This window comes from Pezoporus occidentalis, unplaced genomic scaffold, assembly GCF_034315485.1.
Source record: "Pezoporus occidentalis ecotype Australia unplaced genomic scaffold, CSIRO_AGI_Poc_V1 ctg28, whole genome shotgun sequence".
In the NCBI taxonomy this organism is placed as follows: Eukaryota; Metazoa; Chordata; class Aves; order Psittaciformes; family Psittacidae; genus Pezoporus; species Pezoporus occidentalis.
Genome location: NW_026914718.1, coordinates 493,878 through 517,857, shown reverse-complemented (window position 1 = coordinate 517,857; position 23,980 = coordinate 493,878). Strand labels below are relative to the sequence as shown.

Here is a 23,980-nt window from a genome sequence, read left to right as displayed (position 1 = left end):
TCTGTGTGGAAGGCAGCAAGAGAGTATGGAAAAAGAATCAAAAGTGCCAAAACTCAGAAAGGCTGCTCTTAACCACATACGCCAAGAAACATGCTATGCTGATCGTGCTGTATCTACACCAGATAAAAACCAATGTGTCTCCTAACATACGCAGGTGACAGTGTTAATTAATTAACGTGAGGACATTAAAAAGCAGCACAAGTTTCAAAATGATTAGTCTCTGAAATCTGGAATGTTAAATTCCATACCTAATTCAACTTCAATGAGTTCAGAGGAAAAGAACTGCACAAATTGTACATTTGCTTATCAGGCTAAAAATGGAATTGATACCTTTTCCAAAACTTAATCTGAAGTTACAGATTGTCTTGACAGGGTGGTGGATCAGGCTGTAAAGTCACACCTTTTCTTCATGGGTGATAAAGATTACATAGTGCGTGCTTGAGAATATCCTTGACCCAAAAACTCTCTTCTTCACCCAATCCATCATACACCTTCACCTACACCACCACCCAGAATCTTGGCAACCCGCTTGTAACTGATCAAAGACTCCAAGTGATTTACTTGTTAAAGCAGTTTACCAGCTATTACACAAAGAGCTCTCTGCTTGCCCTCCTTAAATTTGACAGCACATTATTCCTTACTAAATGAGAAAATCAGGTATTTAGAACATCTAACCAAAAGGGGGTTGCATCATAAGGTTTTTTTTCCCTAAGCCCAGACTTTTTGGCACAATCATGCAGATAACTAGGGACTTTATTTGGTGTGAATATTTGCAGTCTTCTGAGTACTGTTTCTGACACAGTAGCTGGCACCCTCAAACTGCAGTAATTTCTGCTTCTCTGAGGGTGCTGTGTCCCATTTGGATAATGCTAGCGATACACAAATCCTAGCTGGGAAACATTCCCAGCTCCATTCCTACTAGAAAAGTTAGGGTTTGGAAAGGAGTTGACAAATACCCTGAAACTTAAAGGAGGGCTTCCAAACTCACCCCTCCCTTGCAACCTCACTGCAGGAATCCTGAATTTGTTTGGGGTAAAAACCAACATGTTTCAATGCTGGGCTTTACAATCACATCCAGGTGTTGCTCTATATAAAAAGTATTTATAGCCAGGTATCACTATTAAGGCTCATAAAATATTGCAAAACTGAGATACCAAGAGAGTACTGTATTATCCACACTTGACAGATTTTGTTATTCCCAATACTTCTCAACCTAATATTATAAATGTGTGGCAACCACAGTCCCAACTACCACTTGAAGATGTACGTGTTTATGTTTTCAGCACATATTGGTGTGTATAAAACACTGAATTTCTGAGTCTACAATTACCTCTGGATCAGGTTACCAGAGTGAACCCAGGTTATTTCCCAAGATGCTGGTTTTACTAAAATCCAGGAGTAACTTGCCATCAGCCTGCAGTGATTCAGGACTTCACTGACTACAGTATCAGATCAAATATATTACTGACAGGCTGGAGTGTGAACACAGAAGAAGTGATTTAACCATGGCCTCTAGAGTGCATTTTTAATATATTTATAGATGGACGTATAAACGAGTCCAAAGGAAAACAGTTTTATTAAAAACCAAATAAACCCCCCAAACAAAAAACATTTCATCCTTTTAAGACCATTGATCAAATTTTATCTTTGTTGACATAAATTGTCAACTGTCATTTCATAAGTTGAGCACTCTAAAAGAAACAATTAAAACCAAGTAACCAGACACCTGTTGTTTAAACTGACTGCAAGATAAAGGCTAGATTACTTCTTAAACTGCATTTTGCACTTTGATCAATGTCTAGGAATTCTCTACTCAAATACTGATTCCATATGCTAGTAACTTCAGTTTTCCTTAAGTACTTTAGGAATAGCTTCTCACTGATTCAAAAGAGGCAACTTCATGGATGTGGCTAATAGGTGGGCTCAGTAGAATGACTGCTGAATACCATTTGTCCTGGGTTCAGCAGCAGCAGTCATTTTTCTCCTTCTTAGTAGCTGGTGCAGTACTGTGGTTTTGACTTTCAGCCTGGGAACAGCACTGATAACACCGATGGTTTTAGTTGCTGCTCAGTAATGTTTAGTCTGACCAAGGACTTTCTGAGTCTCATGTTCTGCCAGGGAGTAGGGAAAGCCGGGAGGAAGCAGAGACAGGACACCTGACCCAAACTGACCAAAGGGGTATTCCATACCACAGCATGTCATGCGCAGTATAGAAACTGGGGGCAGTTACCTGGAAGGGCTAGATCACTGCTCAGTCGGACTGGGTATCAGTTGGCGGGTGGTGAGCGGTTGTATTCTTCCCTTGTTATTTCCCTTATCATTATTATTATTGGTAGTAGCAGCAGTGGTTTGTGTTATACCTTAGTAACTGGACTGTTCTTATCTCAACCCCTGGGAGTTACATTCTTCCAATTCTCCTCCCCATCTCTCTGGGAGTGGGGGGAGGAAGCGGGGCAGGGGGGAGAGCGAACAGCCGCGTGGTACTGAATTACCAGCTGGGTAAACCATGACACCATTGTATAAAAATGGTTTCTTGCACATTTCTTCATTCATCATTTAGAGAATTTTCCTGCAGAATCACTAAATATCACAGATTAGAAGAGACCTTAGGGTATTACCTAGTCCAATCTGCTGCTGAAAGCAGGACCACAAGAAAGCTCTGTCTTAAAAATGGCCTCTTTTAATACATGCTCCAGGACTCTAAGAAAACCTGACAACCCTCAACTGACAACCAGTAAGCACAAAAACAGTGCTAAAGTTAAGAGCCATCTTTTTCTGGCATTTCCTTAATTGTATAAAATACACAATATGCATTATTCACAACTTACCTTGCAGAAACATTGGTGAAGTGCATATATGACGATATGACTACGCCTATCCTTCCTTTCCCTCCCTGTAGGAAGAAGAAGGGAATGATAGCTTAATTAACTTCTTACATTAACGGGCTTTATTTCATTTAAGACCCATACTAACCAAACTTCAAGAGAGAATATTCAGAGAACCCTTTTGCTCATGCATCTCCTGTGTAATCAGAAAGGTGGCAGTGATGGGCAGCAGCTTGTTTTTCTATGCAAGCTTGCTGCCAAGTGACATAGAAACCACTAAGTAGGATTTCTATGTGTGTACCTGTCAAGTGTTATTGACTGAGAGGAAATTAGTTATACAAGAAAAATAAACTTGACCAGTAGTAGAAACATTAGTTCAACTCTTCTAATTTTATATTACTTTTTTTCCAGAGATCATTCACAGCAAGTCTAGACAACGTTGCAATTTCTGGCATAAAATGCTGTAAAGTACCTGTTTTGGAAAGCATATGAGTTTCCAACAAGTTTGGGCATTTTTACCTTCCCTGCACCTGAGATTTAACACAACTGTTTTTCTATGGATAATTTAAAAAACATTACAAATCTTGTTAAATAAAGTACATGACATAAATTCAGTAGAATTCACCAAGCAGTAATTCCCACAGATTTGAAAACAGTTCCAGTCTCTCAGCCCATATAAGTAGCTGTATCTATCTTCATGGTCGGAAACTTGATAGTCATTACCAAAAGGCATTAATCAACAATACGCACTACCAATCTGTATACAGAATACCCAGGAATACTTTGCCCCCTTTTGCCCCATGTATGGGCCATTCTCCTGGCTGCAGTCCTGCAACCGGAAAGAATTCAACAGTTTAATACAATCACGGCATTCTGTCTGCAATTCAGGAGTGGGGACTAAACAACCTGACCTGAAGGGAGGTTTAGACCTCATTATCACCTTCATTCTGTTTAGAGTGACATCTGCCAATCATACAGAGACAGATTTTCGTCAAGTGTCACCAGCATATCTACCAACTCAGTTCTGAATTTACTTTTCTGTACTTAATTAAGGCTTTCTTTATTTCTCTTCATTGTGAGCAAGTAAGGAGAAGAAGTAACAGCGCACAGTGGCAGCTTTGCTATAAGGCACTGCAATGATGCTGACAGTTAAAACCTGTCAGAAGTATCCAGGAGGTACTTGATGCCCCCACTTCCTATAACCACACAACAGTCTAAAGAGATGATCTGTTGCCTATCCTTATCCCACAGCAAAATCCATGAATGTCACAGAACATGAAGAGCTTCTGAAGAGGTTGCTGCTGAGCTCAAAATAACTTCAAGCTTCTATATACACTCACAGAAGAGGCAGTGCTAGAACCTCAGTTATCATAACATGCAAGGTCAGTGGATTAAAGCCCATTTGAATCAAATAAAGATTGATTCTGTGTTCCCAACACTGAAAACAGATCAAACTTTTTGTTTGTTTTTTTTTTAAATAAGAATTAAGGACAAGGTTTTTGAAAACGAATCCAAACTGATATGTGATGTGCACACACAAAGCTCACTTACTCTGCAATGGATCACGACCACATGCTGAGGATCATTGTTCAGCCATGACTCCATGGCCTTGCAGATGGTGCACACCTTGTCGAGAGGTGGAGCATGGAGATCAGGCCATCCCACATCCATAATCTGCAATTAAACAAGTAAAAGTCACAAGAGACACCTTGATCCTAATACTACATATTAAGATCTGGCTTCAAATAATTATGATGGTCAAGAGACTCCACATTTATCTGAACCCCATTCAAATGCCACGATGTAAATAAACATGCTTCCAGGTCTCTTCAGGGGAGGAAGGTGATTTAAGATACCAGTACTTGTGTAAAAATAAACAAGCAACTCCTCCCTAAACCCACCAACCACTCACAAGTGACATTCCTGAAGATCTTGATTTCTTAGATGAATTTTCATTTAGAAATTCAAGTATTTTATAACAGTAGAATACTCAGAAAGTCAAAATTAGAACAAAAGAATGTTAACTGGCCTGGTCCAGTGTTTTGGGATTGTTTTTAATTTGAGATGTATTCCCTTCGAGTGCAATAGATTTGACATCTTAAAGTTCTGTTTATATTTAACATTCAACCTTAGTCACTATATAATACTGTTTACTCAACCTGTTGTTATTATATACATACTTAACCCAAACAAAGGCTGTAACCATGAACAACTTAAATTCTTCATGATCAACAAAGCATTCAAAAGGTCAAAATTGAGAGTTCTTTTAATATTTTTCTCAGGTATTTCATATCCCTGGAAATCTACTGCTATAAACAGACATCTGTGCTACTCTGGCCTTATGATAGCTGCTGAAGAGTAACTGCATATCACTTTTTACAACAAATACAATAATTGATAAGGAAGAACAAAAGGCAGACATAATTCTGACATTCCTTATGTCTCTATGGTGCAGAGAAGCAACTATGAAGTGATGATATAAAAGGGAAGTCTATCTTTGAACTGAGCTCACTAGCTTCAGCTATGAGACTGTACATTACAGTATATAAACCCTAGTATCCTGTAACTGCACAAAGAGTAAAACTTGGAGTATACAAAAAGTATACTTGGAGTAAAATTTGTATCACTCAATAGAAATTTTTCAGTAGCCATAACAGGCTTCAGGTCCTGTGTGCAAAGCCTAAGGGAACAACAGGAACAGTATTATAACGCACAGGCCTAACAGACACAAAACAAGAACTTGGGAGAAAATAAAGAGAGATGCAAGTGGGTGTGTTTTTATCATCTTCCAAAAGTTGTTCTCTCAATCTGTGTACCAATGCTTGCACAGCTTTAGGGCTTATGAGGCTATTTCAGCTGTATTTAACACTAGAAAGAGACGTTATAGAAGACAAGCAATACCTTTGGGTTAAGCTTGGCAAGGTCATATCTCTTTTCAGAGAGGTTTAACACCTGTTTAGAAAGAAAGAGAAAAAGCATCAGCCATCAAGACTTCAGAACTACTGTAGTAAACAGCTGTATTTGAAACACATCATGGTTACAAGAAACTATGCTCATAAGACTTCAGGTTTGCCACTGTTTTACTAAACTGAATTAACATTTGAAGTCAAGCAGCGCTAGAAAATGTATTTTAGGTGTTCAGTTATTACAAGATGAAACTAGATGCACATGTTGAAAAAGGATAATTAGCCTTTTGCTATATTTTATTTATTTCACATGGCTTTAATTGAGTCAGAGCTATGAGAGATCTGGGCACCCTGAAAATAACTGCATGGCAAAAGAATCAACAAAGAATGGTGGGGGAGGGTGGTACAGTCTTAAATGTCTGAATTGAAGTGCCTGGCAAGAAGATATTGGTCTGTCAGAACTTCACAGGGAAGATATGGCATAGCTATTTAACTATAGCTCAGCCTGTGAGATCTTCCAACTCTGCTGTTAAACCATTAGGCAGGAAGTTAACATACACCTAGTGCTTAATAAGGAACAGTTAAAAAGAGAGACTGCTAAATTAACAAAAAGGAAGAAGTATACAAGTATATTTGACTCATTAAGAAGAGCTTTAAAACAGCAATCACTAACAAACCATTCTATGATATGATTCTATGAGAGGGAACAGCCTCAAGTGGCACCAGGGGAGGTTTAGACTGGGTATTAGGGTTTGGTTTGGGTTTTTTTCTGTTATACGTGTGCATCTGGAGCAGACTGAAGGCATCTTTGAAACATGAGAATCAAAAGAGTTTAAAATGAGCTCTCTGGATCTACAACGTCGCTGTGGTTTGCAAAGGTTATCTTGCAAAGTTGTAGAAACATACTTGCAGCAGACAGCATCAAACTTCCTTTTGACCAAGCCAGCCAATTTCCGAAGTGCTCATTAGAATACAAGTAAATAAATAGAACTAAACTAAAATAAACCCAAAACCAACACATCCAAACTCTGCAAGAGAATCAGACTGCAATCCTGCTTAGACAGAGGACACCCTAAACAAGACTTATAATAGATCAGATTTTTGTAATACAAACAGCTATTTAGTAAGATTTAACTGAACTGAGGCTACAAACTTATTTCACAGATACAAAAACACTGCTGTTGCACAGAGAAGGCCACTTAGTAGAGCTGAGTTTCAACCAGTAAAAGGCTTACATCCAGATCATCTTCAAACTTACTATCTTGTACCTTACAAGCTACCAGTGCCTGATGGACAGGAAGGCAATGGCAAGAAGGTGGCATGCTGAGGCCACCAGACCACACTACAAGTGCATCTTCAGGACAAGAGCTGGCTCATAATGCACCTATGACACCTCACTTTGTGAGCAAAAGATAATGTGTTTAAACCATTAGGTGGCATCTCTCCAGAAACTAATTTCCACTGTGAGTCAAGTTTATGCTCCTGAAGCATGGATTTGACTGTAACAGCTTACACATGCTTTATTCTATTTTCACAGTTTAAACATTTCTTAGTTCACTCTAAGCCAGCAGAAGAAAAAAAATACTGGTCCTGTTTTAAATTCACCTTCATAGCACAAGCTGAGACAATACATGCCATAGGGTTTAGATGCACTAGTGAGAAACAGGACAGAAGATGAACAGTTTGGGTCATTTAAAATCCAAGATACTCTGCATATGGAGCTCATTATAGATTTGCTTACAACTTCCTACAGAAAACCAAGGAGAGGGGAAAAATGCATCTAAATCAAGTTAATGAGAAAGACCTGGACAGAACACGCAAACAGCATCCCTGCTTTTATATGTTGTTTCACTATATATGGTAGAGACAGCCAAGACATGATGGTGAGAGACTATCAGATACAAAGCTGAGGACCCGCATGTAGCTGGCTGCTCCACGTTTCAGGGTTTGTTCTTTTAAAAGCATGCTTTGAACAATGAAAACGGTCAGTGCAATTATTCTACAGCATTTGACTATGTGCTTCCACAACAGAGACTGCAGTGCCACCAGCAAAAAAGTGCTTTTAATCATAGAATCGAGAAGAGTTAAGGTTGGAAAGGACCTTAAGATCATCCAGTTCCAAAACCCTGCCATGGACAGGGATACCTCACACTAGATATGTCACCCAAGGTTCTGTCCAGCCTGGCTTTGAACACTGCCAGGGATGGGGCAGCCACAGCTTCTCTGGGCACTCTATGCCAGCACCTCAGCACCCTCACAGGGAAGAACTTCTGCCTCATATCTAACCTGAACTTCCCCTGTTTCAGTTTGAACCCATCACCCTTGTCCTGTCGTTACAGTCCCTGATGAAGAGTCCAACATCCCTGTAGCCCCACTCAGACACTGGAAGCTGTTCTGAGGTCTCCACATAGCTTCTCTTCTCCAGGCTGAACATCCCCAATATTCCCAGCCTGCCTTCATATGGGAGGTGCTCCAGCCCCTGCTCATCCTTGTGGCCTCCTCTGGACTTGCTCCAACAGCTCCATGTCCTTCTTATGTTGAGGACATCAGAGCTGCACACAGTGCTGCAAGTGGGGTCTCACAAGAGCAGAGCAGAGGGGCAGGATCACCTCCTTCGATCTGTCCTTGCCTAACATCTTAACACCCTACTGAAAATCTTACTCTTGCTTGCACAGCTATAAAAAAAGGTGGACCAAAGAGGTTTTAGATTACTGACTTCTAGTTTATAATGATACACGTGGACCTACAAGTGGTCTTCCTGCAAGACATAAGATGTGTCGCAAATGACTGATCCTACACATACCAAGTAGTTATCACCGTGTTTGGATTTGAGCATCCGGGTTACATCTTGCAGATTGTGGAGGTAAGTTTCCTCAGAACAGCTAGCAGGGAAGGAGACAGAGATGATCCGTTCTGTGATGTAAGTGAGGTCAAGTTCATAGCCCTCCTCCATAATGTGATCAAAGTCTGCACTTCTGTGAAGAAATTGGATGTGTCAGTTTACAGCAAAGCAGCCAAGAACAAACATAGCTTATTAATGGAAGGCACTCCCACTTGGACTCATACAGTCAAGCATCTGATGTGATGTTTCCAACATTTTCATTACAATTGCAACTTACTAAATGCTACAGAGCTCAAATTACTGGGTTCAGCACACAAGAAGAGTTAGCCAAACATCAGAGTTCTTTGCATCAAAACTATAGTGAACAAATCTCTGCAATCAATAATGTAAGAAAGGAGTACAATGAATACAAGCAACTTTGACTAACACTAGTGCAACAGATTCAGAAGTTACACAGAAAACATACAGGTACCTAATGTCTGTACAAATGCTTAAAAATAGGTAGTTTCACCAGTGACCTGTAAAACACTGAAGATACCATCTTGAAATCTGCTCTGAGTAACACCAAAATGAATCCAAAACCAGTCTCCAAAATGCAACAGACACCAGTGTAATGCAGTTATTCTCACAGGTTAGTCTACAGATACTGCTGAACTTCCTTTACAGGCTGAGGGCACAAGCAGGCACCTTACCTTGTTCTTCTTAATAATCAGAGGATTACAGTCATTAAGTTAAAAGTAAGCTCAGCAAATAGGCCCAGTTGTTTTCTCAGAGAGGGATTGTAAAAATGGTCTGTGCAGAGCAGGACATGTCTTGCAGAAGACTGAACTCGCAGAAATTATAACCACAAGTAACAAAACCTAAACCCACCACAGCACTATGTGACGGTACTACACAAAATAGGAAAGAAATACTTGCCGTGATCCTTTGTCACAACTGAAAGAGGAGCTCTTCGAAGCGCTGCTGGAATTCTGGAACAAAGAAAGCAGAGCAGTCAATCTAGTACCTTCCTTGCCACCACTGATGTCAATCTATGTTCCTACCTTTTTTTCTCATTTGTTATGTCCATACTGTGTAAAACTTTAGGAGCAACAGGATAAGAAAGGATCACTGCCTTATAGTTTGGCTGCAAACACTGTCAGTATGGCCAGGTTAATGTCCAACTCTTCATACAGACTCACTACTACCTTTTCCAACTCAGTACTGCCAGAGAAGGGCTGTTGGTCTTTTATGCTCTTGGTAACTGCCTTAAGGTTAGAGAAAACATTCAATGGACTTCAGAGAAGATGGGGCTTGAATTTCTCTATAAACCTGCAGAATTAAGTTCCTCACAAGTGATACTGTTATTTCAATACTGAAAAATGAACTCAATTTATTCCTGTATCAGAGTCCTGGGAGTTTGAACAGAAGCCCGAGCTGCAATGATTTTGCTTTATGAGAATTTAGTTTGTATCTTTTGTAGCTTCATTTGTTCAGTAACTATGCGTTAAAAAGTGTCAAAATGTGCTCCCCTATGAACCTTAGCAATAGAATTTTTCTCACTTAAATTTAGCTGTCTCAGAATTAAGCTTCAGTGTGACAGTCACCCAAGCTCTATGTAGAGAAAGAGAGACATCTGGAGGGGGCAGTACCCCTTCCTTCCATGAGAGGTTTCTAGAGTAAGACAGCTATTACTATACTAATAGTAAATAAAAATATTTACTTTACATTTAGATACATCTTTCCATACAGAAAGTCAGAAGTTCAATTTATGCATCAATAACTCCAGAAGAGAAGGAGTATTCACTCATCTTCCTACCCTTGAAGTTATACTTACTATACAGAAAAACACACAGAAAAGCTTATCTAGATTCCAGAAATAGGCTGTTCTGGCAAATTTCAAAGCATAAGGTGCACCTCCACGTAGGTGTTGGCCCCAGTTCCGCTAGTTCCTGTCTTTACTTAGATAACAGACTGTGAGGAACCTTCATGGTATTTTCAGCTTCTTTTTACTCAATCTTTTCTCAGGATTTTAAAGGCTGTAGGTAACACACTGTGGGTGCCTAACCAAGTAAGTAACTCAGAATAGAAATTCAAAACAAAGCTTTTAGCATGTTTTGGTTTGCTTTTATAGCTAGAAAGCAGTTGATGGAACATGCCTCTCCCTTCACTCCCTTGGTCTCTTTTGGTCACACAGATGTATTCATAACTTAAGGATTCCACCATTTATTAATCACATTCATGACTAAACCTCCATGTAACCTGAATAATCAGGCACTTATTTCCTTATTAGAGGAAGCCACTAAGTGATAAAATCATTCCCTGTTGCACAGTGTTGTAGCACATAAGCTAGCACAACACATAACCTAGTAGCATGCAGTGTGTAAGTATATGAACAATAACATAACACAAACCACTAGCAGCAAAAAGCCCTGCTACTGAGATCTACCATGTTTCACTGCATGGGCTCAACTAGCTGCAATACTCCTCAGTCTGTCATTATGGGTATGCTTTTATACAAATTCTGAATAACCCCCAAAATCAACATAAGCCTTCTATCGTCTTCAAAAGACACAGATTCAGACTACAAAACTCTCCACTGCCTATCTACGGCACACCAAACCACTCAATTTTATTTAACGCCTCATCAGGTCAAGATGACCTTGTACATTACACACTGCCTACAGTCAGTGACTTGGCAAATGGACAAGCAGTCAAGACACAACTCTGTTTTTCTGCATGTCCTCTGCTTTACAATCACTTCCTGGTCTTTCCATGGCTTAATTATATTGCAGATAGTGATACATTCATTCTGTTAAATAATTATGTTGTAGATAGTGATACATTCTTTTTATTTCAGTGATACATTCTTTTTATTTCTCTTTACTATTTGTTAGCTGTCAGTGGCCACACCACCAACCCTTCCCCTCAGAGCTAAAATACTTAGAAAAATCCAAAAGGATAAATGGCTCACTACAGAGGCAGAATGGCTACTGAAATAAGGTTTTTCAAGGTTTGATGAAACACCCACCATACATGCACACACGTCTACAATGTGTTGTCAAATACAAGAATAAGCTGTTACAGCATTTCCCACAAGAGGCAATCTGTGAGCCAGACTCTGACTGAATTCAGATTTAATTCTGTACCATCATACACACCTGCCAGCAGAATATGGGTTTCACCAAGCACAGGATTCAATGGCACAGGGCAAACCACCCATAAAGGCAAACCACCCGCTGGCATCTCCCAGAAAGGACAATTACACTGAAAATCTTGCAAAACTGGATGGGATTTTAATTCCCTGTCAACCAACAGCAGTAGAAAAGATGAAGGGGAATGAAAAATAATGGCTCAAAGTGGGGTGTTCAACTCCACTGGGTTAAAAACCTGAAGCTGTAATTAGGACAGATGTAACTAGTGCTTAACTTGTTGCCATTAGGACAGGCTACCCTGAGATAACTCTTCCTTGAGTTTCTTCCCACAGTTCTGTCCCCATACTTCTCTACAGCATAACCAGCCACTTTAGAAGCAGAGTTCTGAAGAAAGAAAACGCCTCCCATTCTCCCATTCGTTCAGTTTTAAGGATTTTTTTATAACTCAAACAGATAAATCTCAAACAATAACACGTAAAAGTTATCCCTCTGTAAACAAATGTAAACAAGAGTCTTTTTGGTCAGACAAATTTAGCTGTAGTTGTGGTATGAAAGCCAGCAGGGGGAAGCAATTGCTTCTCCATAGACATCTGTCTTCCCTCCAGCCACAAAACAGTACTAAGGAGCAAATCCACTGCATCCAACATACTGCATCATTGCCCTTTTCCAGGGAATAACCAAGCTGTGCAACTCATTCTTTGACGTCCTCCTTACTGTTTCTTCTAGCAGCTTTGGCTTGGGCATCTAGCCCTGGCCACATTCAGAGACTGCTACCCCAGCTTCATCAAAACCCATCCTCAGACGGGACCATCCCAGAGTCCAGGACTTCTTTAATTCACCTACCTCTGACACCAAAGAGAGTGAACTTGTTTATGGATTACCTGGTCTGCCTCAAATAGCAAGTTCATACTGTCCCAGGCTGCGCCGCACACCCTTACAATCTCTCTTCCAGTCCCTCCACAGCTTCAGAGCAAAAACACGACACAGGTATAGTAGAGGCCATCTCACATGCACTGAGATGGCATTAAGGCACCTTCTGCACTAGTCCAGAAACAGAAGGAATAAGAAATAACCTCTGCTAAGTGTGCATCCCCTCATCTATGCTAAAAAGCTGCCTCTCAAGGAAAGAAATGAGGAACAGCAAGTAAAAAAATAATTAAAATCTCTCAGCATGACAATTGTCCTCAACCTTTCTGAGAACTGAATAAGGGAAGCTGGGTTACAACTAGTAGGCTTACTCCATAGGCTGAGGTCTTTTGCAGTAGAGCTTCAGAAACCAGAAAGATCATGAAGGGACAAAGGGTGAAGGGAGATGAGTTTTGCACCAGATAAATTCATTCACGTTTTGTCAGTACACTGATTTTCCTACCTTTTATATGACAGCTCTGGGAAACAATCAAAACCTTACTCTGTAAAACTGCTAGTTTCCAAACCCAAAGTAAAACTAGAAATGTAGGCCACACATGTGCTTAGAAATAGCAGGTGGGATAACAATTCATTTTGAGACTAGAATCAAAGGCAGGCTAAGGAAGCCAAATGCAGAATCATTCACTAGCCTTTCCCAAGGCTATTGAATTATAATATAATCCAATATCTGCTTAAAAGCTATCTCAGCAGAATTTAAGAACTACTGGTTTCAAGGATGAGGGTTTTTTAAACAGCTGAGGCAGCTGTACATCAGCTATCTGCTCCTCCAAGGAACAGTACTACTGAAAACTCACCATTCAGGATCTGACATGCATTCATGCAGCTCATCTATATCTTTCCTGGTCTGCTTCTTGAATGGGAAGATTAACAAGTGTAAGTATCAATAAGTAGAACCTACAAATATCTGAAATGTAAATCACTGAGTAATCTGTGACTTAACGGTTTCAGAATATATTCTGAAAGGATGACATGGATCTGCTTGGGATATAACTATTTTATTTGTGTCTATTTCTAATGTGGATATAATTATCAGAAAATGCGATTAGAAAACCTGCCATAAAATTACATGCATTTTACACAGCTTTTAATTAGCTTATGAGGTTTTTTTCCACACAACTGTTTGCTGTTCAAGGAGTCACAAATAAGACCATGAATAGAAACACTGCTCAGCAGGAAACATGAATCCATTTTAACATTTTTGATGGTTTTTCAGTACCCAAGCCATGGGCAGGAATTATAAGAAATTCTCTAACTTATTCTAAGGCATAGTGGAACAGTTCTATCTGCTCCAGGGCACTACAGAAAAGACAGGACAATGGACTACACTGATCACTGGGCTGCTCCACCATCCTAATTCCTACTGACACAGTAGTGGCTTTTAGAAGCTACAGTGAAACACATGTTTGGATGTCTTGGATGAGAACCAAGATTTGCATAATCTTTTGGCCTCTGGCTTTAGAATGATTCCTAATGTAGAAAAAGATTCATGCCTTGTGAATACAAATGTCTCTATGCTATTCTGTGTCTATTCCTGCAGTAAATATTAAAAGATTAATGAAAATAAAAATATCTTTTCTGGAGTTGATTCTGCAGAAGTGATTTATCAACATTTCTACTGCAAACATCTGTTTGTTTGGCTAAACATTGTAGTTTTGTTCTGTATACTGTGTTCCATAAAAATAATGAACTGTTCCCCTGTGTAGTGTAAGAGCAACAGTCCAGACAGACATGCCCCTTGCAAGTAGCAAAAGTTACAAATCCCAGCTTGCTCTCCCCCTGCCAAAAACTATCCTGACTCTTAGTTGCTGACAAAGCTGCTCCCAAAGTTCTTCCCTATAATACATAGCCAAGGCAGGCCAGGCTCCCGTAAAAGAGCTGACTGTAGGACATCTTTATCAAGATGGTTGGGCACTTGGTTGTAGAGTTCTATCTACCAATCTGTCAGGGCAACAAGGAGCTAAGTGGGGCAGGAAACCAGAATCATCAGGGACTGCAGTGACAGGATAAGGGATGATGGGTTCACACTGAAACAGAGGAAGCTCAGGTTAGATAGGAGGAAGACGTTCTTTACTGTTCTATCACTACAGTCCCTCTCCAGCAACCCTGTAGCCCCCTTCAGACACTGGAAGCTTCTCTTCTCCAGGCTGAACAGCCCCAATGTTCTCAGTCTGTCTCCATATGGGTGGTGCTCCAGTCCCTGAGCATCCTCAGGGCCTCCTCTGGACTTGCTCCAATAGCTCCATGTCCTTATGTTGAGGACACCAGAACTGCACACAGTGCTGCAAGTGGGGTCTCAGGAGAGCAGAGGAGAAGGGCAGGATCACCTTCCTCAATCTGCTACTCATGCTGCTTTTGATGCAGCCCAGCACATGGCTAGTTTCTGGGCTCAAGTGCACACTCACGTTCAGTTTCTCATCAACCAACACCCCCACAGCCAACCTGTGTTGGGCAATCCCAGCTGTGCCTGGGATTGCCCTGACCCAGATGCAAATGCTAAGAGCTCTTCAGGAGAGAATACTGAATGCATGTAAAGTCCCTATTCAAGTGAGAATGGGGCACAGTTGATGTTTTACTTCTTATACAATTTTACAGATGCAAGGGCTGCATCTAGCCCCATGATTGGAAACAGCACTTTCTTAAGAATCACCCAGCCTTGCAACTTTACACCTCTTTTCCAAACAGGAATAGGTGCTCCTACGTCTGGGTTTCAGGTGGGTGCTTTCTTCTCTTTCTAAATGAACTCCTGATGCTCATCCCTGTCACCCTTTGCTACTCCATGGGAAGTAGGCACCAAAACTTTCAGGAAACCTGCTAATACTCAAATAACAACCAGTGAAAAACAGAAGAGGACAAAAGGCACAGCTGAAAAAAAACTGCTTGTCATTAAGGCTGCCTTCGAAATGGCTCGGCATGAGCTATACATGTACAGAAAAATCGCAGACACGTATGGCTTGGCTTGTATAAAAAGCAACCAGTACAAATAGAAAGCACTCTGAAGTATTCAGATGTAACACAAAGAAGCTATAAACTTCCAACTAACAATAGAAAATGATCTGCAATTATTTTCCTCACAGTGTATCTCATTATTTTGATTCACATTTGTTACTCTAGAAGCAGCTGTCAAAACGAATTATTCACATGCAGATAAATCTGAAGTTTGCTCTATTGGGACTCTTTTTTAGTTAATTTGTCTAGTTAAGGAAGAGTGAAGGAAGAAATAATCTTGTCACTAGACATGTTAGCTGGTCTCGATATTAAAGAAGCTTTTTGATAGTCTACTTCCTGAAGATAGGCTCTTCATTAAGGACAGGCTGGGGTGTCACCTCTATGTCAGTGACCAGCTGGAGTGTGCAGAGCTCTGCCTGGGGATGGATGAGGAGCTGACTGAGAGCGTATGGGTCAGAATTAAATGGAGAACCTGCTCAAGATTGTCCAGAGGAGGGCACAAAGATGCTCTGAGGGCTGGAGCACCTCTCCTGTGAAGACAGGATGAGAGATCTGGGATTGTTCAGCCTGAAGAAGAAAAGGTTTTAGGGAGACTTAAGGCATGTAGTGACAGGACAAGGGGGAATGGCTTTACATTGACAGAGGGGGGACTGAGATTAAGCATTAGAAAAAAATCTTCCCTGTGAGGGTGCTGAGGCACTGGCACAGGTTGCCCAGAGAAACTGTGGCTGCTCCATCCCTGGAAGTGCTCAAGGCCAGGCTGGACAGGGCTTGGAGCAACCTGGCCTAGTGGAAGGTGTCCCTGCCCATGGCATGCGGTTGGAACTGGATGAGTTTTAAGGTCCCTTCCTGCCCAAACCAGTTCCCAATTCATGGGATTCCATGAATTTAGAAATAATTTTACTGGAACAATGTGAATAAGAGCATGGATCCAACCACAGAGAAGACCTCAGTTGCACCCCAGGTAAAGAAACTATGCTGCTAATACAAATGCAATCTCTGTGAAGGTCTCCTGCCTGTGCGGGTACTGAAGGATCAGAACTCTTCACACCCTACACTGAATGGCACTAGCAGCACTGAAACACAGATGATACACAAAACAAATGCAACATGCACAAGACTAACACTATGAAATAGATGCTCATTTACTGCAATACACAGCACTGTTCTTGAATTGAACAATGAGCTGGTAAAGATCATATACATGCTGCAAGTCTATCCTGCCCCCTTTTCAAAGCTAACTTCATCTTTACAGTGGGGAACCAAATACCTGCCTCACAGTTGCCTACTAACAGATAGTTATCTACAGGCATTTCCCATGATTTAGTTAAAAATCAAAGAAACCTGGCAACTCTGATTGTCATGGTTTAACTCCAGCTGGCAAGTAAGTACCAGGCAACCTCTTGCTCACTCACTCCCCACCACAACTGTGGAAAAAGGAAAAACCCACGGGTTGAGATAAAAACAGTTTATTGCAATAAAGTAAAACATTATATAAAAAAATCATAGTAATAATAATTGAAATAATGAAAAGAGAGATAACAAAAAGAGAGGAGTAAGATCCAAGACAGACAAATGATGCACACTACAATTGCTCACCACCCACCAACCGATGCGCAGCCCATCCCAAGCAGCAGTACTGAACATGTGCAATACTTCCATTTGCAGAAATTTCTACATCACTTGCAAGACTGGGTCCTACTGCACTTCAACAAATGTATTTATTAGTGCTTGTAGCAGCAGTAATACAGGAATAATGACACAGGTTTGGGAAAGGGCATTTAATTTGTTTTGTCAATAACCTAGCACAGTAACTTGAACAAGTAAAGGCTGAAAGACTGACTGTATATTGACCACAATACAAAGACTAATATCTTTCCTGCTGGAAAAAGAGCCCTCTTGTTTTTTTTTCAACTCCTGTGAATACAATGAGCCTATGAACATTTTAATATTTCACTTCTCCCATGCTTGATTTAGAAATAAGGAACAGAGAGTTCATTTCATTGTTCCTGGATAAACCCAGCAGCAAGCCCCCCACTAATCAAAGGCTAACTTCACACAGTACAGAAACCAGAGTGAGTGCTTTGAAACTGCTAGCAATGAATGCTTTGTGAAGACGGACTAAAAATAAGCAGCCACGAACAGGAGAATACATCAGGGCAAGGAAAGGAAAGACAGAGAAAGAAAACGGAATTACTTACAGTTCTGGTTACATGATTTTTAACAGCCTCAGAGTTATTAGTCTGCAAAAGGAGACAAGTTAACAAAAATTACTTTAATTTTCCAGGTAGCTCAAGCATATTCTCTAATAAATCTCCTAAAATACACATACAACAAACAAGTACTTCTGAATGCTTTCTACATTCTACAGTATTAATGACCAAACTACGTTTCAAAGAGACACAGAAAAAATGATTTTGTATGATCAGCCTGCGTATTCAGGTATTGTAAGCCAGCATGCAGCCACTAAGGGAGCTTTCTCCCCATTACAGTATACATGGAGATGTGTGTGCTAACCGTGTATTCCCTTTTGTATTTTTGCCCAATCTCTAATTTTATACTTTTACATGTAAAACAGACACTTGTGTAGGTACTGATCAAGTGAACTGCCCAGGATTTTCTTTAAGCAACATGAAAAGTCTCTGTTCAAGGCTTTAAAATATGCTAAATTGTATCTAAGGAGGTTTAAAATAAACCTTTTAAAAGAAATAAGCCAACCCATTACTACAAAAATCCAACACACCATCAGGAGTACAACCTGACATTAGTACATGTTTTTTACTTGTAACTACAATCAGTATGAAATCAAGGTAATGTAATGGGGAAGTTGAGTGTTAAAACCAGGTGAAAATACCTGCTCAAAATGTTTGCTGAAGACCTCAATGAAGTTAAGATCTGGCATTTCACAAGAGAAAAATATCCTAAATTAAGGATTTTACCATTTGGTATAATAATGGTAATATAATAGAAAACAGAAAATCATTATAAATAAAATAATAAAAAATAATAGAAAATAACAGAAGTATTTAACCTTGAAAAACACTCAAAATGAGAAAACTAAATGACACCAGAACTAAATCAGTGCTGTAGGTCAGGTAAGACTGCACCAAAATTCAGTGTTCCCCACTCCACAAGTCTGCAAAGCCCACTGTGTACAGAGCAATGCTTCGTGTTCAGCTGCATAAAAATACTGCTTCAAAAGACAAGTTCAAGTTCTGTGCAAAAATCAAGAAGGTTTTGTTCAGAAAGCATTAAAGCTAAACCGGAGCAAGCTACATTGCAGCTGTAGTAACCAGTGTTATCGTTACGGCTAACAAACCATCTGCATCTTTGGCCTGCGGGATGCAAAATCATTTCACAATCTGGAAAATCTTGCATAGAATCACAGAATTATTTGGGTTGGAAAGAACCTAAAGATCATCCAGTTCCAACCCCTCACACTAAACCAGGCTGCTCCAAGTCCATCCAACCTGGCTTTGAACACTGGCAGGGATGGGGCAGCCACAGCTTCCCTGGGCACCCTGTGCCGGCACCTCACCACCCTCACAGTAAAGAACTTCTTCCTTATATCTAACCTGAACTTCTTCCTTATATCTAACCTGAACTTCCCCTGTTTAAATGTGAACCCATCACCACTTTTCCTATCGCAAATCAAGAAAAGTAGAGGTATTACTGGTTGATGAAGCTGGAAAAAAAGGAAAGGAAGGAAAAAAAAAAAGGAGGTAGTTTTAAAAAGAAAAAGTTTGAAGGTATTTCTGCTTCCTCGTCAGTTCAGGAAAGCTGTATGAACCAGAATTGGAGAAACATCTCCACAAAGGTTTCTTCACAGCTTACAGATTTCCTCACAAGGAGACATGGCACTATGGTTCTGCATGGTGACAAAGCAGGAACTGAAGAGGCAAATGTAAGCCTCCACTGGCTATTTCCACCCTTTGCAAACAAACTGGAGAATAGCACAGCCCTGTTGCCTTTCCCTTCCCATGATGTGCAGGCCCGCTCATGACACAGGCAGCTGCAGCCTGCAGCATTCCCTGGCAGAACTGCTCTGGTGAGACTGAAGGAAGGAGGCAGGAAAGACCACACCAATGGGGAGGTCTGGCAGACTTGGTGTGCCCTCTACCTCCACCACGTCATGCTTGCTGTATGTGTGTAATGCTTTGTACGCATCTCGTGTGTCCTGTGAGCTAAAGTCTTCTCTACTTCCTACATCCAAAAAGACCCTGTAAATAACAGAGTCTGGTATTTTCCTAGTTAGCCACAAGATTTCCATTGTACTGCTTGAAAGAAGAAAAAGGAAACAAATTAGTCATTAGTCACAGAAATCCATTTACAAATCAAACCCACTTGGTGCAATTTTCCAGCAAAGCTTTTGCTGATTTAAGCCGGAAACCAAAATCATCCCTGGCAGATGCAAAATCGTTGCATATGTCACTTCCTAATCCAGCCTAGTCACTGTCACCATCCTCCAGGGAATTTGGAGGTCACACCTGATTAACCCAAGTTAACAATCTTCTGTCTTCCAGCACTGAGGTCCCACTTAAAATGAAACTGGAGAATGCAATCCTTCATCTACATGTCCAACAGCACAAACAGTAATTCAGCCTCAGATTCTTCAAGAAGTCTCTGGCAGGCTCACATTAAAACCAGATGGACTGTGCTCCATGGGAACTGACTGCCTCACTTCTTGGGTTTTCTGGGAAGATGTGTTTAAAAAGTAAATGAATGCAGTGAGGATAAAAATACATGTTATCCTATCTACTGATCTTTCTCAGACAAAGCATCCGTGGAGCACTCAACAGGCTCCATGCAAAAAGGAATGTGAGGGGTTTTGATAAAAAGGCCTAATTTTCTTTCAAACAATATTACAGTATTAGAGTACTGAGTAGTCTTAAGGTTTTCTGGTTTCTTCCTGTCTTTCCCCATATATAATTGGGGATTTGGGTTTGTATTTCTTTGTATCACAACACACTGTCACAAAAATTCACTTTTAATTTGAGAAATGCTGGCACTGGGGTGGACACATTAAGGTATGTGTAAACTACCATAGCTTTCATGGAAAAATGGGATATGCAATTAGAATGAGGCCTTTACGACTCCACAAGGCTCATTCTGAAGCAATTTTTTTGAGGTATTTTCCCACTCTCCTAATAAGTAATTTTTTTTTTCTTTTTTTTTTTTTAAACCCTCAAGAAACCAGCCTCACAAAAATCATAGAATCACAGAATGGTTTGGGTTGGAAAGTTCCAACTCCCTGCCATAGGCAGGGACACCTCACACTAAACCAGGCTGCCCCAAGTCCCATTCAACCTGGCTTTGAACACTGCCAGGGATGGGGCAGCCACAGCTTCTCTGGGCACCCTGTGCCAGCACCTCAGCACCCTCACAGGGAAGAACTTCTGCTTCATATCTAACCTGAACTTCCTGTTTTAGTTTGAACCCATCATCCCTTGTCCTATTGGTACAGCCCCTGATGAAGAGTCCCTCTCCAGCATCCTTGCAGCCCCCTTCAGACACTGGAAGCTGTTCTGAGGTCTCCACGCAGCTTCTCTTCTCCAGGCTGAACAGCCCCAACTTTTTCAGCCTGTCTTCATATGGGAGAAAAAAAATCCCCCTTTTCTCCCACAGTCAAATTCATTCTGTTCCCCTCCTCTTTTGAGATGGGCCAAAGAAGTCTGACTCACTGTTCCAAATCCAGTTTTTGGTTTGTTAGGAGGGGCCTGAATGGGAGTCTGATTTTTCCCTTCACAAGCAGAAAAGCAGCTTGCATACTTCAGGAAAATGGAGTTAAACAAAACAACAAAAGCAGAACCACCTCCCCACCCTTCCCAATTTCTATCAAAATAACTCAACTTTCAGCTCAGAATCAGCAAAATAGCCAAACAAACTTTAGTTTGAAGTGATGGTACAACAAAATGTGAGTAGCTGGGTGTCCACTTAATCTTTCAACATTAGAACAGCTGGTTATGAAATGTGGTGTTTTAATGGCAACATCCCAGGTTTGCAGAATTCCTTGGTAACATGGCGGGGGGGGGAATAGAAGGTCGGGGTGGAAAGAAAAAAGGTTATAAAGGTTAGAGCAGAAAATTCTCTGGTAAAGATCATTACTAAACCGGCCTTAAAACTGACAGACAAGTCATCAAGTCATGCAATGATAAAGGCCATTCAACCAAGGGAGTAATCTGAAGATAAGAATCCATCTATGCAAGGAGGTTTGGGCCTTCACACCACATTTCGTTACTGCAAGACATTTGGCCGGATGTGTGAGGGGGCCTCTGAGGAATCAAGTTTTTATTTCCTTTATTCTTTTCAAAGATACACTATCATGAAGGAAGGAAAGGAAAAAATAGTAAAGGAGACAAACTTACTGCCCTCTTGAAGCACCTGAAACTGCACTAGAGTAAATCCTGGAATCTAAAAATTACCTCAAAAACAATATCCTTCGGTTGGCCTTTTAGAGGAATACATGAAATGAAAAGTATTTGGAGCTTTAAGGTGAGGGCCTTAGCCTTCTCTTCCTTTTCTTTGCAGCACTAGAAAAAATGACTTAGTTAAGAAAAATGCCCATACATGTTAGCAATTTTATTGTTACATTAAAAAATGTTGATTTTAAGGAATAAGACCAACTGGGTAATTCACCATCTTTCAAAATAAGACTTAACAATTCCAGAAAAGGCTGTTTAAACACTTGCCATCTTTGACTTTTATCAGTTTGAAGAGAACTGTTACAGAGGCTGTTAGAGAGGAACTATTGTAAGTCAGCTCTTAGATTAAATAAAGTCTCCATGGCACTTTTACATCACCCTTTCTTCCCCCTTTTTAAAATCTTTGGGTCACGCTACGATGCATCAATGTCCACTGTCACAAATAACCCACTGCCTCTTCATGAAATGAAGCGAAGTACACCACAATAATTCATTTTCGCTAAACATATGACTTGAATTAACAGAGCTGGAATAACATCATCCCCCTTGCTCCGGTCAGCACAGCAGCTGGTTTATATTTTAGCACCTGAAACTCTTAACAGCTGCATTGGGCTGATATATGAGGGTCCTGATGTCATTACAAAGCTTCAAGATACATAGCTCATGAGAAATTGGAAGCAAGGGCCTCTTTGGAAACAGACATCCAAGCTGAAAATAATCAGTAAACCCTGCATTCTGATGAAAACAAGCATCTGAGTTTCACCAGGCTTCAACAGTCTCCCAACAAAAATGCCAGAGAGTTTAACTACAGTTCCTGCTATAAAACACCTCAACGAGAGCAATAGAGACAACCATTACATTGGCTAAAATATGTAGCACTAACTTAGAGTGCATGTACATGTAGTTTATCCATGTGAGAACTAAGATGTTGAAACTCCTTGGCTGGAATGAATGGGAGTAATTTCACAGTTCAGCAACAAATTGTGATGTGGTTGATTTCAATAGAGTTATCTAAAGATCTCAACTACTTACTCTTCATATTCTCAATATTTTGTACTCAAAGTAGTTGTGAAACTGCTAACAGCCAATATGGTCACAGATTATCCTCCTTCAGAGCAACAAAAATCTTCACTAAACAATTTACTTGAACACAAGGCAGACTCCTAATCTAAAAATGAAGCCACATTTCACATCAGAAGCAAAACAGATTGCTCCATCTCACTCTCAGTAATAACAACTTATCACACACCATACAGTGAAAATATTTCACCTGCAGCTCTTCCTGCAAGAAATTTAAACAGAATTCCACCCTTTTGCCTAAAACTAGTAAATGTTTTATTCAGGGGCTGAACATACACCTGGCTACATCCCTGCTAGTAAACTAAAACAGGTTAGGCCACTTTTGCCATCCAGACTGTCCAATTGTCAGGAGGTCACAACGTCACTCAGGCCCACATCAGCAGCAATGCCCCATATTCACAACTCATATAAACCAAATTAAGCCAGAATCATTAACAGTGATGACTGGTAACAAATCCCCCAGGTTGCTGGATGTTTGAAATTGTTCCCAAATCACAACAACAAATTTTCTACGTCAGAATCAATATTCAGGTTCTGTGAACAACACAAAGGAAATAGCAACCACAGTTGCTAGTACACATCTAACACTGTGAAGCTACAGACATAAGGAAGGATTTCTTTTCTATTTATACTTTTAGCAGTAATGTCATACAGGATCCTCAGACTCTGACGTGGGTTAATTCATAAAATTACTGGCTCAAAATTAGGAGATACATCCCATGGGTTGATATCCACATTCCTCATAATACCATTAATCACCGATTCAAACAGAAAGGTTTCCAGCCTTTCTTTTAAGTGATAATAATTAAGAAAAGCATGAACCAACACTTTTATAGCACCTTCTTACTTTTGTAGTTCATATTAGGCAATTACCATTACCATTATGTTTTTCTATCAG

General features: G+C 40.3%; 1 protein-coding gene across 3 annotated transcripts in view; it reads right to left on the bottom strand.

Annotated features, from left to right (window-relative positions):
* TNS3 (tensin 3) overlaps positions 1 to 23,980 on the bottom strand; it is a 197,475-nt gene that overhangs the window by 81,014 nt on the left and 92,481 nt on the right. For all 3 annotated transcript variants that reach the window (XM_062625324.1, XM_062625326.1, XM_062625325.1), the window contains exons 6-11: positions 17,782 to 17,823; positions 9,492 to 9,544; positions 8,535 to 8,706; positions 5,727 to 5,777; positions 4,377 to 4,499; positions 2,829 to 2,893 (exon numbers count right to left, since the gene is read on the bottom strand). In XM_062625324.1, the coding sequence (XP_062481308.1) occupies positions 2,829 to 2,893; positions 4,377 to 4,499; positions 5,727 to 5,777; positions 8,535 to 8,706; positions 9,492 to 9,544; positions 17,782 to 17,823 (506 nt within the window). The remainder of the gene's footprint in view (positions 1 to 2,828; positions 2,894 to 4,376; positions 4,500 to 5,726; positions 5,778 to 8,534; positions 8,707 to 9,491; positions 9,545 to 17,781; positions 17,824 to 23,980) is intronic.